Source organism: Culex quinquefasciatus, chromosome 3 (genome assembly GCF_015732765.1).
Source record: "Culex quinquefasciatus strain JHB chromosome 3, VPISU_Cqui_1.0_pri_paternal, whole genome shotgun sequence".
Lineage (NCBI taxonomy): Eukaryota > Metazoa > Arthropoda > Insecta > Diptera > Culicidae > Culex > Culex quinquefasciatus.
The window spans coordinates 15,343,547-15,359,243 of NC_051863.1; the positions used below are offsets into that span (position 1 = coordinate 15,343,547).

At 39.6% G+C, this 15,697-nt stretch overlaps 1 protein-coding gene across 1 annotated transcript; it reads left to right on the top strand.

Moving 5' to 3' along the window:
- Nucleotides 1-10,969: 10,969 nt before the first annotated feature.
- LOC6047992 lies at nt 10,970-12,733 on the top strand. The gene is made up of 2 exons (XM_001864934.2): nt 10,970-11,098; nt 11,169-12,733. Exon 2 carries the CDS (start codon nt 11,177-11,179, stop codon nt 12,554-12,556), a length of 1,380 nt encoding a protein of 459 aa, XP_001864969.2. The 5' UTR covers nt 10,970-11,098; nt 11,169-11,176; the 3' UTR covers nt 12,557-12,733.
- Nucleotides 12,734-15,697: the final 2,964 nt, after the last annotated feature.

Here is a 15,697-nt window from a genome sequence, read left to right on the forward strand (position 1 = left end):
CTACTCAAAAGACTAATGGGACGATAACTTGTTGGCGATGTTGGATCTTTTGAGGCTTCAAAATTGGTATGACTTTGCCCAGCTTCCAATTGGTGGGGAAGTAACCAAGTTGCAAACATTTATTGAAAATATTGGCTAGATGTTGAAAGAACTGATCACTCTGTTTTTTCAACACTAGATTAAAATGTTATCAAAGCCAGGAGCTTTCATATTTTTCATTTGTTTAACTGCAACTTTGACTTCCTCACCAGAAACATGGGAATCTGCAGGAAATTCAAAGGTAGAGTCATTGATTGTTGAAATACTATTGGCAACTGATGTTTCTTTACGGCTGGTCATGGAAGCGCCAAGATTATGTGAACTAACAAAATGAAGCCCAAGTGCATTTGCCTTTTCCTCGGATGTAATCAAAGGAGAATCCTCAACAATAAGAGGAGGAATAGGCTTTGGTTTGTTTTTAAGAACTTTTGAAAGTTTCCAAAATGGTTTTGAATAATTCCCAAGCTGGCTTACATGTTTTGAAAATTCTTGATTTCTGATATTGTCAAGTCGGTCTTGTATGATTTTGTTCAAATTGTTAACTGAAATCTTTTTGTCATAGTCCCCAGTCCGTTGATATTGTCTCCTATAAACATTCCTAAGTCTAATCAAGTGTTTAGTATCTACGTCAATATCAGTTACCTTAAAATTAACAGGAACCTCCCGAACGTTGGCAGCCTCTGCTTGGTTGATAGCCTGCTGGATCACCTCCAGCGAACGATCAATATCAGCAGAAGTTTCCGGGTGTTGATCATAGTCGATGTTGCTGTCTACCACTTGCTGAAACTGCTGCCAGTCAACGTTGTGGTAATCTTTCCGGGTTGGTTGCCGCTGCGGAGTAACGGAAGCTCCAACCTCCACAACCACCGGATAGTGATCAGAACTCAACTCTTCAAACACCTCAGGATGAGCCACGTTCTCAGCCATATTGGTAATGAAGAAATCGATGATTGAGTGATTCCCAGACCGAGCCACCCTCGTTGGACGATCCGGACTCACAACGTTGTAGTATCCGTTTTGCAGATCGTTGTGCAGAATCACTCCGTTCCGATTCCTCCTGCTGTTGCCCCAAACTTCATGCTTCGCGTTGAGGTCACCAGCGATGATGTAACGTCATGATTCGAATTCCCGGACGCTTCGAAACCCGGACACTTCATCTTGTTTTATCAATTATGTGGATATAAGTTCGCATAATTATTGTCTAAACTGTGTTGTTTGATGAATTCTAACATCAATTTTCATTTAAAGTTTGTTTAAACGCTGTAGTTTATGTCAAAACAATTAAATAAAATAAAATTATAAGATTACCAAAAATGCGAAACATTTCACGTGAAATATTTCATAGGCGTCCGAAGCACCGGGAAGGCAAAGCAGAAATTTATGGTTTTGATTTCCTTAAATTTTAGCAATATCGATTTTTTGATGTTAACAGCTTATTTGAGACCTAAAGAATGCCATTCACTAACATTTCAGTCCAAATTTGTGCAAAATCGAGTGTCCGGAATTCGAAGCAAAAGTGTCCGGATTTCGAATCAGCTTTTATCAGTGTCCGGGATTCGAAGCACAACAAGTCATTTTAATTTTCAAATTCTGATGAAAAATTGTTAGAAAAGTCATATTTTGCATGCATCCTCTTAAAACTGACTGTTAATACTACATCCTGATGATATTTCTTCATTTCCAACTTATTACATGATTTTTTGCCAGCTATAACAAAAATGATATGCTACTAAGTGTCCGGATTTCGAATCATGACGTTACTTTGCGCTCCGCCGTGTCAGCTTCTGGATATCGCCCTTCAGTTTTGCTGCTGAACCATCTCTGGCATTCACCTGACGTGGACAGTATGCAGCAATGAAGAGTACTGGGCCAACCGAAGTGGGAATTTCCACTCCAACGGCCTCGATGATGTCCAGCTTAAAGTGTGGCAGCCGGCGTGGCTTGAGATCACGATGAACAGCGACAAGCACACCTCCTCCTCCAGAGGTGGTCCTATCGAGCTGCGTCGCGATCTTGTAGTTTTGCAGATAAACTTTTTCACCGGGCTTCAGATGAGTTTCCGTGATGGCGGCTACGTCGATCTCCTTCTCGCGAAGAAAATCCACCAGCTCTAAGTTCTTCCTCCTAATGGAGCAAGCGTTCCAATTCAGCAGCTTGAGGGACCTACGATCCATACTGGATGACGAACGAGGTCAGCACTTCAATCTGCTGGGTCTTGGTTTTGCATCCACGCAGTGCAGCGGACATCTGTTTGAAAATATTGAGGAGTTCGGTTGAGGTGTAAAGATCATTACCATTTTCCTCAACTGCTGGTTCTTGGGTTGGTCTTGGCTCCTGGCTGAAGCCCGGTGGTGGCGGTCTCGGCTCCTGGCTGGAACCCGGCCGTGGATGATTCATCTCAGCTCTCTTCCTGGGATCCAACGGCAACGGTGCCAAGTTCGGGACCTGGCGTCGCGGTTGAAGAGGTGGAAAATTTTGCTCCACCAGGGCTGGAGGAGTTCTACGACGCTGAGGCTGATTCTTCGTCGATGCTTGCTGCCGAATTTTCACGAACTCAGCTCTCTTGGGGCACTTTCGGTCGGTTGACGAATGCTCACCGTTGCAGTTGAGGCACTTCACCAGCGAATCTTGGATGCACTGGGACGTGATGTGCGCATCAGTACCACATTTGGCGCAACGACGCTTCAGGTGGCAGTTCTTACCTCCGTGCCCGAAGCCCAGGCAGTTGAAGCATTGTGTGACGTCACGATGCACTGGTCGGTATCGCTCCCACGACACGATAATGTTGAAAACCGCTCGGATTGCCTTCAGCTCAGGAAGCGTCGTCGATCCCTTAGCCAAATGCAGCAGGTAGAGCTGGTCACGGTACTTGATGTCTTTGTTGCGTCGGCTCATTTTGTGCACGGCCAACACATCCAGTTTCAAAACTTTTAGCTCGGCAGCTAATTCCTCCACTGGCATGTCGTACAGACCTCTGACGACGATTTTGTACGGCTTATCCATGACGACATCATGGGTAAAGTACTCCGCCTCGTTTTCGGTCAAGTAATCCTTGACCAGTTGATAGTGCTGCCTGGATTGCACCAGCACCTTAAATCCGTCCTGACACAGACGAATGTTGCCTTGGACTTTCCCAGACTTGATGAGTTCAACAAGCCCCGCACGAAAGTCGATCGTTGCTGCTGATTGCCTCACATAAAAAGGAGGCAGTTTCTCCTTTCGCTGTTTCACTTCATTCTCCTTTGCTTCCGCTACCTGGTCCTCGTCAGGCAGTCCAGCGAACTTGTTGTTCTTCAAAAGCTGCTCCTCGTGCGATGAAGAGTTCTCCTCCTCCTCATCCATCGGTACAGTACCGTCGCTCTTTTTCGTCTTTTTGCTGTTCGATGTCACTTCCAAAAGCACCTTCCTTTTGGAAATTCCCGGTTTTTGGCCATCAGTTGAGGCCTCAACCTTCCTTTTGGAAATTCCCACTTTTTTGCCTGCTTGAGCCGCAGGTAGGGCAATATTGCCGGCGTTTTGCGCCGGGACGCGACGAGTCATGTTGATTCAGACAACCTTCACCAACGAATGCTCGGATAACAATGATGACCGTAGTGTTGAAACATGTTATCTTCTCATATTAAATACGCGCTGATCCCTGATTTGCCTGACGGGATTTGGAAGTCTAAATCTGGATTCTTTTTTGAAAAGGACCTATACACTCAACCCCCGGTCGTTGGTCACTTTTTCGTTTGACACTTTTTTAGTTTGTACCCCGTTGGTTGGTCAAAGTCAAACTAAAAAGTGACGAACTGTCACTTTTTACATGGCGCTCACGCACACTATCAAAACAATCGTTTGGTAGTGTGTGTGAATTCCGTGTAAAAGAGGTGTCAAACTAAAAAGTGACCCCATTCGTTTGACAACAGTTGGTGTCAAACCATCGGGGTTTGAGTGTAAACCAAATTTTAATTTTTTGCTTTTTGGGTGTTTTTAGAACCGCTTTGAGTCAGGGGTATTCAAAAACACCCAAAAAGCAAGAAATGAAAATTTGGTTTATAGGACCTTTTAAAAAAAAAACTCCAGAAATATAGATCCAGTTTCCTTCAGATGCTTGCTTCTTAGTTGAGGCGGGGTCGAACAATGCCCAGCGACCTCGGAATTGGACTGTGCAAGGAGCTCTGTCATTCTGAAATGGGTCGTTGGAAGCAGCGCGAGGGCTACATCACCTCCTAATACCAGGGACTGAGATAAGTTGTATCAGCATTCGGCATGTACAAAGTCTGATACAAATTATACTTTCCCATAATTTCGCTACCGGTTAGCGGATATTGGACTACACACACACACACACACACACACACACACACACACACACACACACACACACACACACACACACACACACACACACACACACACACACACACACACACACACACACACACACACACACACACACACACACACACACACACACACACACACACACACACACACACACACACACACACACACACACACACACACACACCAGGCCTTATGTAAGGATCGATCTTTTTTAGAATATGAAAATTCGTTTCGATTCTTAAAAGATACTTCCATTTTAATACACCCATATTAACCTGATTTTTAGAGACTAAGCAGTTCTCTACGGAATCGGTCTTTTTTTAGAATTTTAATTTTTGTATTTTTTAATCCCACTGAAACTTTTTTGGTGCCTTCGGTATGCCCAAAAAAGCCATTTTGCATCATTTGTTTGCCCATATAATTTTCCATACAAATTTGGCAGTTGTCCATACAAAAATGATGTATAAAAATTCAAAAATCTGTATCTTTTGATGGAATTTTTTGATCGATTTGGTGTCTTCGGCAAAGTTGTAGGTATGGATAAGGACTGCACTGAAAAAAAATTAAAAAAAAAAATATTTTTATTTTTTTTGATTTTTTGATATGTTTTAGGGGACATAAAATTCCAACTTTGCATAAATTTCTATAATGTTTTGTTTTTTCAAAAAATCGAAATACTGGTCGCTAAAATTTTTCAACTTAATTTTTCGATGTAAAACCTAATTTTCAATAAAAAAGTACGTGTAAAGTGCACCATTTTCAACTTATAGCCATTTTTAGGTAACTTTTTTCAAAACAGTCTCAGATATTCATTTTTTTAAATTAGCGCCCATGTTTGCCCACTGAGATATTGCTATGCAATGGTTTAAAAACAGGTAAATTTATGTTTTCTAAATCTCACCCAAACAACCCATCATTGTTGAAATGTTAGCGACGAATTGTCCCAATCTCCATTCCTACCCTCTTCTTAAGATTTGTTTAGTTCGAATACCTCAAAAGCTCGACGCCACCGACAAAATAAATTATAGATCGATTACAATACTTGCCACTTCATGGTATCATTTTGCGAACAGTAAATTGGTTCCGCTTTGACAGTCCAAAATTGAGGCCGCTTTGCGAACCACTATTCTGCACCCAGGGCACTAGAGGTGGGCAAAAAAAGAGCGAGCCGCTCAAAGAGCCGATTCATTAAAAAGAGCGAACGAACCATGGCTCACAAAAAAAGAACCGCGGTTCTTTTTTACACTCCGGTCTTTTGAAAGAACCGTTCCGAGATGGATTTTTTTAAATCCAAAAAATACAATTTCAAAAATTTAAATGCAAATAAAAAAATTGATCCCAAGATTGTCCCTTGATTTTCTTTTTCGAGTACTTTAGGATAAAAAAACGGCAAATTAAAGCGGGCAGTTTCCCGACATTTTCGTCATATATATTTCATTGGGGTGTCTATAGCAACTTTCTCATCATTGAAGACAGCATTTGAATACAACTTTATAGTTTTCATGCTCATATTTTAGTTTCCTATTTTTTTTTATTTTCTTAAAGTGAATGATTTTCGTTTCGTTTTCGTTTTACGGAGCAAGGTGGGGGACGCGGCCTCAAGTCAGTCCAAGTCCGGTTTCTTGTGGAAAAAAAGGGTAGTGGCCGAACTAGTATTGCATACAAAATGAACACCACCGGAAGATATAGGGGATCGGGAGGGGGAAGGTGAAAGAAGAGTCTGCGATCAGCAGAGAAGCGAGTCAGACGTGCGTCCCTCACAAACCAAAAAAGTGCTAAAAAGTGCAAAAAATGCCTCACGGCAAGAAAAAGAGGCGGTCCTCACCAGCAGCATCGGCAGATTTGAAGAAGCTAAAGAATGCTGAAGCGCTACCTGCAAAGCCAGGCAGTTTGAGCAAGGACGCTCAAAAATTGTCTGGAAACCAGTTCGCTACCCTCCCTGTGGACGTGAGCGAGAAGGAAGAATTTGAACGACGGGAAAAGTTGCCACCCATTTTTGTGAAAACATCGTCATCGGATTCGGTGCGAAAGTGGCTGACCGGATTTATCAAATCTGGTGCTTTACGAGCTTCCATTCGCTTGTGTGCTGATGGACTCAAAATTCTGCTACCTACCAGAAAGGATTACAACTACGTCCGGGATTTCCTGAACAACACAAAGATCGAATACTACAGCCATGACGATCCAGGTAAACGCCCCATGAAACAGGTCCTCCGAGGCCTGTACGACATGGATGTGAGTGTGCTGAAAGAAGAGCTCAAAACTCTTAAGTTGAACGTGATCGAAGTCTTCAAGATGACGAGACACAACAAGGACATCAAGTATCGTGATCAACTGTACCTGGTTCATCTCGAGAAAGGATCGACAACGCCGTCTGAGCTGAAGGCAGTTCGGGCAATTTTCAACATCATCGTGTCTTGGGAACGTTATCGTCCAGCGCACCGTGACGTGACACAGTGTTCGAACTGTTTGCAGTTTGGGCATGGTGGAAGGAACTGTTTCATCAAGAGTCGTTGTGCAACCTGCGGAGGTGAGCACAAAACTCAAGCTTGCGAAACAATCAACGAGAACATCGAAGCGAAATGCTTCAATTGCGGTGGCGACCATTCGACCAAGAATCGAAGCTGCCCAAAACGTGCTGAGTTTGTGAATATTCGGCAGCAAGCGACGACGAGGCACCAACCAAATCGACACAAAACATTACCAACTTTCACGGACGTGGATTTTCCTGCTTTGGCGTCACCTGGAGCGGGATCTGTTCGAGTGGTTCCAAATCTGCAGCCATTGCCGTTGAATCAGCGGCAAAAAGTTGCAGAGAATACAACACCTCCTGGCTTCAGTCAGCAACCGAGGGAAAACCAACCAGCATCAACGGATGAAGGCAGCAGTGACCTGTTTTCACCACAAGAACTTATGAACATTTTCATCGAGATGACAACAACATTGCGTGGATGCAAAACTCGTGCGGAACAAGTAAGAACGCTTGGAGGATTTATCTTAAAATACAGTTCGTAGTTTACTCGTTCTAATGATTTTGAATATTTCAATGAATTTGCTTTTTAGTTTTAAGTTAGGATTAGTTGTTAAAGTGATTTTTTTCTTTTTACCCAAATGTATTCGATTCAATGCAAAAATGTAAAACAATTTGAAGTAAATAAATGAATGTGAACAGTTAATAAGAAAACGAAAAATAAAACAAAGATGAAGAGCATTTAGCCATACCACTTAGAATGTAAATGAAATGTAATTATTATAAGAAAGTTCAATAAAGACATATTTAATTTCAAAAAAAAAAAAAAAAAAGGTGAAAGAAAATTAGTGTAGGTGTGAGTAGTAAGAACTTGGATGACTCGAGCAGTTACGTTAATCTAACTTTAAAACTGAATAAAGGAAATCTGAAATAATGATTTAATCTAAAACTAATTTGAGATTTATACAAAGGGAACCTATGATGTATTTAAAATTTAAAGGAAATCTAATAATTTACTGGAAAATTAAAGATGAAAACTAACTTGTCAAGGGAACATGAATCTTGATGCCTTTTTTCTGGGAAAACTAACTAACTTGAATCAACCTCAAATAAACTGTCTAAAAGTAACTTGAATTGAGATTCCCGAAATTTTAATTACAAAGCCAAACATATCTTTACCTAGTTTTAAAACCTGCCTTGCTGCTTCCAAAAACAATATACAATAATGAAATGTTTATATTTTACAAGTTGAACACTCGTTGTTAACCCTCTCACGCCCATGGTTACTCCAGAGCACCAAAACTTTGAACTCAAATATCTCGGAACTGACACAACTTTTCATGATGCTTTAAGTTGCAGGTGTTCATGTAGAATGTATACTAATATCTCCCCAAATTTCATCAAATTTGGTTAAGCACAAGCAAAGTTACAGTGTGAAATGTAAACAAAAATGGGCCAATTTTAGGGAAATAAATAAGACCTGTTTTCGAAAGCCCGTAAAAATTACCAAACACAAAATTTAATGAAACAAAAAATGTTTTGCTATCATTTGGACCTTGGACAAGAACCCCTGTGAATAACATTGTGAGTTTGGACCGGTTTTAAGTGTTTTTCAACCTTTTTCATTTGGTGCACCAGAGCACCACCTAGGCATATGAGCAACTAAATATTCAGGAGCACTTTTTTCTAAATTACAGAAAAAGCTTATTTTTATCAAAACAAAGTTTATAAACGTTTTGACTATTCATAAACAAGACAAAACATTGTTATTAGACCGATAATTTTATTATTTTCCTCATTTTTCATGAAAATGGTTGTTTGTGGGTTTTGAATGAGCCAATCAAAGAAACCTGAAAATGCAGAGATTTTAGAATTTGTAGTTAATACTTCAGAAATATGGTCTTACAGCAAATAATAAGTAGTTTTTAACACATTTCGAAGCGTTTTCAAACAAATGAACCAATAGATTTGAAGAAAACGAGATTTTGTGGTTTAAAAAAAAGTTGCTCATCTTCCTGATGGTGCTCTGGTGCACCACTTCAAATTCTACTTTTTTGCCTCAATTCGATGTTTGTAAGTCAAAGTAAAGTATTTCCTGCATTATTGTACCAAAATTAAGCCATTTACTATTTTTACGATAAGTAAACAGCTCTGGGCGTTAGAGGGTTAATACGACTATTTCGTGCCTCCCATTTCATTAGGGCACACAAGCTTTGCAAACAAGAGTGTATCCCTATCATACCTTATGTAAACTATCATTTGAGTGAAAAAGACACAATCCTGTTCACATCTGTGTGTCCTTTTAAAATGTTGGGCTCTATTTGATCGCCAAAACTCCAATAGATCCTCGATTCGCAACAATGGTCGATACAACCATAATCCGAAAACCGTTAGTTCAACAGATTAACGAATTTTGTCCGATATCACTTCATTATTGATTTATCGAGACTCAATGGATTTTTTGACAATTCAAAATTGGTAGTGTACCACTTCAATTGAAATCAGAGATTCTGATAGCATTACTAAACTGGCTTACACATAACTGGAGTCTAGGATTATAAAACAACCTAAAAAAAAGTTACAAAAACAACTATCTATTCCTCCCCATTATCAAACAGATTTAAACCTGTTCATAACAGATTTTACGAACAAGAATATTGAGACTCAAATAAAAAAACAATATCTTGCAATTTTACATATTATAAAAGTTGTGATTTCTATCAACACAAGTATATAAATATAAAATAAATGTGTGATATATATCAACATCGGAAACCATCTTTGCAAATAGCCCTGAAACGACGGCAACGTGTGGCTCCATCTCCAAGGATTTTCTTAAAGTGAATGATTTTCTTAACAAAATGAAAAAAACTTTTCAATGTACTGTTCGTACATTAAAGTATTACTCAATACAAATTTGAGCATTTCAAATTGCTAGTCTTGTAAATTATTACCAAAAATCTGCTAAATAAAGATTTTGAAAATAAATTAAATCCTCTTGCCCGAATAAACTTATAGACTTTATCGATCAAATCAGAATGTAGAAAAGAGTTAACAGAATGTTGTCTCCAAATAAACTATCAGCATTAGTTCAATTTTGGCAGAGATAAACGCAATTTTAAAATTAATAGGATTTTATCCAAAATCCTAAAATGAAGTTTGGATGCCATTCAATTATTCGAACGTATAGGTTCGAGTAGACAATATAATAATATATAGAGACCGCTAAGATCTATGGTTTTCAAGGGCATCTTCTTGTTTTATGTTAGTTTTTTTTTTTCCAAATAATTTATATAATTCCAATTTTAAATAGCTTTAAAAATCACACCACCCTTACAAAATATCCTTTTCATCCATATTTTGAAAAAGAGCGAAAGAACCGTTCAAAAGAGCGGCTCTTTTTGACGAGCGAACGAAAATGAGCGGCTCCTAAAAATGAGCGGTTTTGCCCACCTCTACAGGGCACTATTCTTAACAACTTGTTGAAGGAATTTTGTCAAAATATTGAAAGCGACGCAAAATTTATATCTTTGAACGAAAAATCATGACAATGATGGAAGTCTTCACGTTTAAATCGTTGACGTTTTTCTGGATTTCTCGAATTTTTCAATTTTGGCAATTGGGTCCTAAAATGAAGCTTAGATTGCTGATATTATTGTTTACAGCGATAAAGCTTATTTTTCTGAGTACAATGACCCATTGCACGACCACAAAGAGTCAAAAATGGATTTTTGAATCAATTTTGAAAAATTAACCCCGCGGTCCTTCTTGACAGAAAAGCTCCTACTTGACAGCTCTTTCCAAGGGGACCATAGTTAATCCATCGAAAAAATGTTGTCTTGACAAAAAAAAAATTTGCGTTAAAATGAAAAAAAGTGATCAGAAATGGTTTTTAATCGTGTTTTTTACCGTTGTACATAAAAAATTACATTGGGCTTTAGTACCCAATTATTTTTTAAATTTCTGATTTTATGTTTTTTCAATCGAATTTTTTTAAGTTTTGTATTTTCAAATGTTTGGAATTTAATTTGTTTGAATATTTGAAACTAAGAATTTATATTTTCATTTTGAAATATTTTTACAATTCTTTCCAATCTTTGGCTGCTTTTGTACTAAGGACACTAATGCGATCAACATCATTGCTGACGTTTCCCCTTTTCAACAGTTTGCTTTTTGTTTGTACACAAACATCACAAAAGTGTAAACATCTTGCGTGGAACTGATAAAATTACAGAACTTTCGTCGTATTTTATCGTAAAAGTAAGTTCTGCTAACTTTTTCATTTCAAATCTTCAAAATTATAAGTTTTTTGTTCGATTCATAAACTCAGATAAAATCATGAGCCGCCGCAAGGCATCCGAACCGGACACAAGCTTCGAAGACGACGATGACGACGGCGTTGAGGATGACCAGATTGACGATGAACACACCGAACCGATCATCAAGATCGAAATCCTCGACCGGATCCCATCGCCTGAGGACTGCGACGACCTGGAAGAGGATGAACCTTCTCCACCTTCCTCCTCCCACCAAAAGGTCAAGTACCTGAAGAAGGTCGCCAAAGCGGCCGTCAACACGACCTGCGAGGACCGGGTGCGCCAATATCCGAAGGGGACACTCCACGTCGATGCGGTGTCAGGGGAGTTGGTTTGTACGCGGTGCAACGTCGTGATGGACCACACTCGGAAGGGATCCATCGATAAGCACTTGAAGGCGCAGATGCACCTGAAGAATCTGCGGGGGAAGGAGGAAGGATCGTCGAAGGCTGCTTCGGGGAAGGTTAGGAAGCCGGAGCGGGAAGAGGGTGAGGTGGTGGAGAGTACTCCGGGGAAGGTTTCGCTGTACGTGTCGTGTGAGACGCGCGTTCGGCAGTATCCGGAAGGGACGCTACACGTCGATCCGGACAGCGGGGATTTGATGTGTTCCACGTGCAACGTGATAATGGACCATACGCGGAAGGGTTCCATCGATAAGCATCTGCAAGCAAAGTCACACGTCAATCACAGTGCGAAACCTGCAGCCAAGCGGGACAATTCCGTGCTGCGGGTCAACACGTTCCAGAAGTACCACGCCAAGAAGCGAAAAGTGGACCAGGACGCACCTCCGGAAGACGCCGATCAACCCTCCGTCGAACGCTACCCGCCCAAAACCACCGCCTCCAACGCCATCTCCAAGTCCGCCATCAAGGTGACCCCGGCGGAACGCGTCGCCCAGTACCCATCCGGAATGCTGCACGTCGAAGACGACGCCACCCTCTTCTGCTCGATCTGCAACGTCAGTCTGGACCACACCCGCAAGGGCTCCATCGACAAACATCTGCGAACGCAACTCCACACCGAAAAGCACGAACGCCAGGAACGGCTCCGGGAAGCGCGCGAACGGCGCCAGTCGGCCGCAGTCTTCGACGCGTTCCCCCGCACCACCGAAGCCCGGGACGGTCGCAACATGGCCCTGTTCCGGCTGGTAGAGGCGTTCACCGCAGCGGAAATCCCCCTCCACAAGCTCGATCACCCCAAACTTCGAGACTACCTCATGGAGAACGTGTCCAACCTGGGGGCGTTGCCGAGTTCCGCCCGGCTGCGGGTCGGTTATCTGCCCAAGGTGCGGGAAACGTTGCGGCGCGAAAAGGAGCAGAAAATGGCGGCCCTCGACGAGACGATCGACTCGGTGCGGATCGACAGTCTGTCGTACCTGATTCATGGCGGGGAGGAGCAGTGAGTGAGCGGGAGGGGCAGGAAGATCGATGAAGGCTGGAAAAGGTGTTATTTTGAATAAATGATTGGATTTGTTGTTGTGTGTTTGATTTACGGTTGGCAATTTCAATTGGGTACTAAAGCCCCATGTTAATTTTTATGTACAACGGTGAAAAACACGATTAAAAACCATTTCTGATCATTTTTTTTTTTTCATTTTAATGCAAATTATTTTTTTACAAGACAACATTTTTTTGATGGATCAACTAGATCAACTATGGTCCCCTTGGAACGAGCTGTCAAGTAGAAGCTTTTCTGTCAAGAAGGACCGCGAGGTTAATTTTTCAAAATTGATTTAAAAATCCATTTTAAACTCTTTGTGGTTGTACGAAGGGTCATCGTACTTAGAAAAATAAGCTTTATCAGTGTAAACAATAATATCAGCAATCTAAGCTTCATTTTAAACCCAATTATGTATTTTGTAAGACCGTAAACCGGGGTGACATTGATAGAATTTCAATTTATTTTTGGTAACTGGTAAGGTTTTTTTTTCAAGATTTTTATTTTTAAAACATGTACTCGGATAGGCCACATAAAGTCCATGCACCATTAGGTTTTACGCCGACTCGATTTGGAGGTTAGAAAGGAGTGTACTGTTTACATGAACTTAGCACAGTTCGATGCGGTCGTCGATTTTGTTCGGGAAAATTCGTCGACAATCGACGAAGACCATGTAAACAGTGCACACGAGCTGTCAAATGACGTCACGCTGTAAAACCTACACGCAGAAAAATGTTTTGTAGAATCAGCCTGTACGAGGTTTGAACCAACAAATTTTTTGTTGAATATAGGGTACGTTATCCATTAGTGGACCCCTTTCCTATAGTGGACCCTCTGAAGGGTTTTTGATGAAAAAATCAATAAAATCCCAATTTCAAGCGTGTTATTGTCTGCAAATCTTTTATTTGGCATGTCCAGCATCATTTAAAACAATGTTGACTGACATTGAATTGGCATTTTTGCCAAAATAAGTGTTTTGAGTTCGACGTCTCAAATCAGCCATGGTCACTAGCATTTTCACAACAAAACAGCATTTCTATTTTATAATTGAATTAACTATCCAATCATTTTTTGCCTGATTATTTAACTCCAGTAAGTTGAAATAATGTAAGTTTAATCAACTATACTAGAATAAAGCAAAGAACTGCTCATTTAAAAGCAAAAATTAGGGGGGTCCAATATAGGACAACGAAAATCCTAACTTTTCCAAAAGTGGACCCTGGTTAATTTAACCTTCAAAAATGAAGAAAACTGTGTATTTAAGCAAAAGTTTCTCTTAAACATGCAATAAATGCTTGTTGTAATCAACCTAATTGCATATTTTTTATTTATGAGTATAAATATAGCTGTTTTCATGTTAAAAGTATCAAAAATGCTGAAGCCGTAAGAATTTATAATTAATAAAAAACTATAGTTAATTGAACTTAACTGAAGCATCAGAATTGCAGTTTGAAATGATATTTTATAATAATAAATCAAGAACAAAACATTTTTTGAAAATAAACATGGGTAGTTTTATCAGCAGCTGTAAACAAATCTATTGTTTTGTTTCGGTCAACTATTTATGTAATTTATATGGAAAAATGTGCATAAAAATTACTTTTTTTTATCATTTTAATGTTTTTATTGTTTTTGATACGTTTTCTTTGATCTTTTTGGGAAATAAATTTGTTTAAATGTCTGTTAGGTTTTTTGTTGTTTTAAACAAAATTTGTTAACAAAACATATTTGTTTATTATGGAAAATCCATCTTTTATTCATTATATCTATCATAAGACCTTCACCATGCATCAAAATACCAAATATCGGTTAAATTTGGTATAAAAATAATAGTTTTCCTATAGTGGACCCGGGTCCACAATCGGATTATGGACCCGGGTCCACTATAGGAAAAGTGGGTCCATAACAGGCAAAAAAACTTTTATTTTCAAATGGCTATTTTTCTGCTCAAAAACAAATTACTGATGAAACAAATTGTCAAAATTGTTCAAAAGACTTCAGATTTCATTGTTTTGTAAAAAGGGTTATGAAAAAGTGCTTAAAATATTTAAAAATTGTGAAAAATGCGCGTCGGCTCTACTAGGGGGTCCACTAATGGTTTAAATACCCTAATCAACGCCGATTTTGCGTTGAAACAAACCTTGATTTTCTCAATTCCACAAAAGTCTTTTGTTGTTTCGAAAAAGCTGCTTTGACGTTTAGCGTTGATTCAACAAAAATAATGATTTTCAAATCAACAAAACGTTTTGTTGATTCAAATATGCCTTATTTTTCTGCGTGTAATTGAAAAAAAAAAGGTGCAGGTGGTTATGTTACACATGACCAGTTTAACAAAGAACTTTGCACAATGCTCTCGAAATATTTTTTTTATCCTTCAGTTTTAGCAATAAAATTGTTTCCTAATTGGGTCCGTAAATGCAACAATTTCTAATGATCAGTCAAAGGATAAATTGAGACTAATGAGAACTTAACTATCATTCAGATTCTTTAACCCGGTTTTTTTCATTACCAGTTTAAAAAAAAAAGAGGTTTTGGGTGACTCACCACACATAACCTTCGGACGCCTAGAAATGAGCAGAAACGTGCAACAGAGACCACAAAAGACCCGGGGGTCGTTAAAATGGATTGCTTTGCTTTTTTGCCTTCCTCACCTTACTGAGGAAAAGCTATAAAATCACTCAAAAAATGAACTTATTAATTTGACCTCGTAGACCCACCTTCACGTATACATATCGAATCAGAATCATGTTCTGAGCAAATGTCTGTGTGAATGTGTGTAGGCAAGTGGACAAAAAAAATGTCACTAGATTATCTCCGGACTGGATGAACGGATTTTGACCGTATTAGTCTTATTCGATCCATCTTGGGGTCCCATATGTCTCTATTTAAAATCTGCAAGTTTAGTTTAGTACTTAAAAAGTTATGCTAAAAAAACGATTTTGACGTATGTCCGGAAGATTGTAAAAAGGGTGGTTTTTGCAAGAAAAACATAGGGACCATCCACAAACCACGTGGACACTTTTTCGAAATCTCAACCCCCTTGTGGACAATTGTCCATACAAAAACCTTTTGTATGGAGCGTGGACACTCGCCATACCCCCTCCCT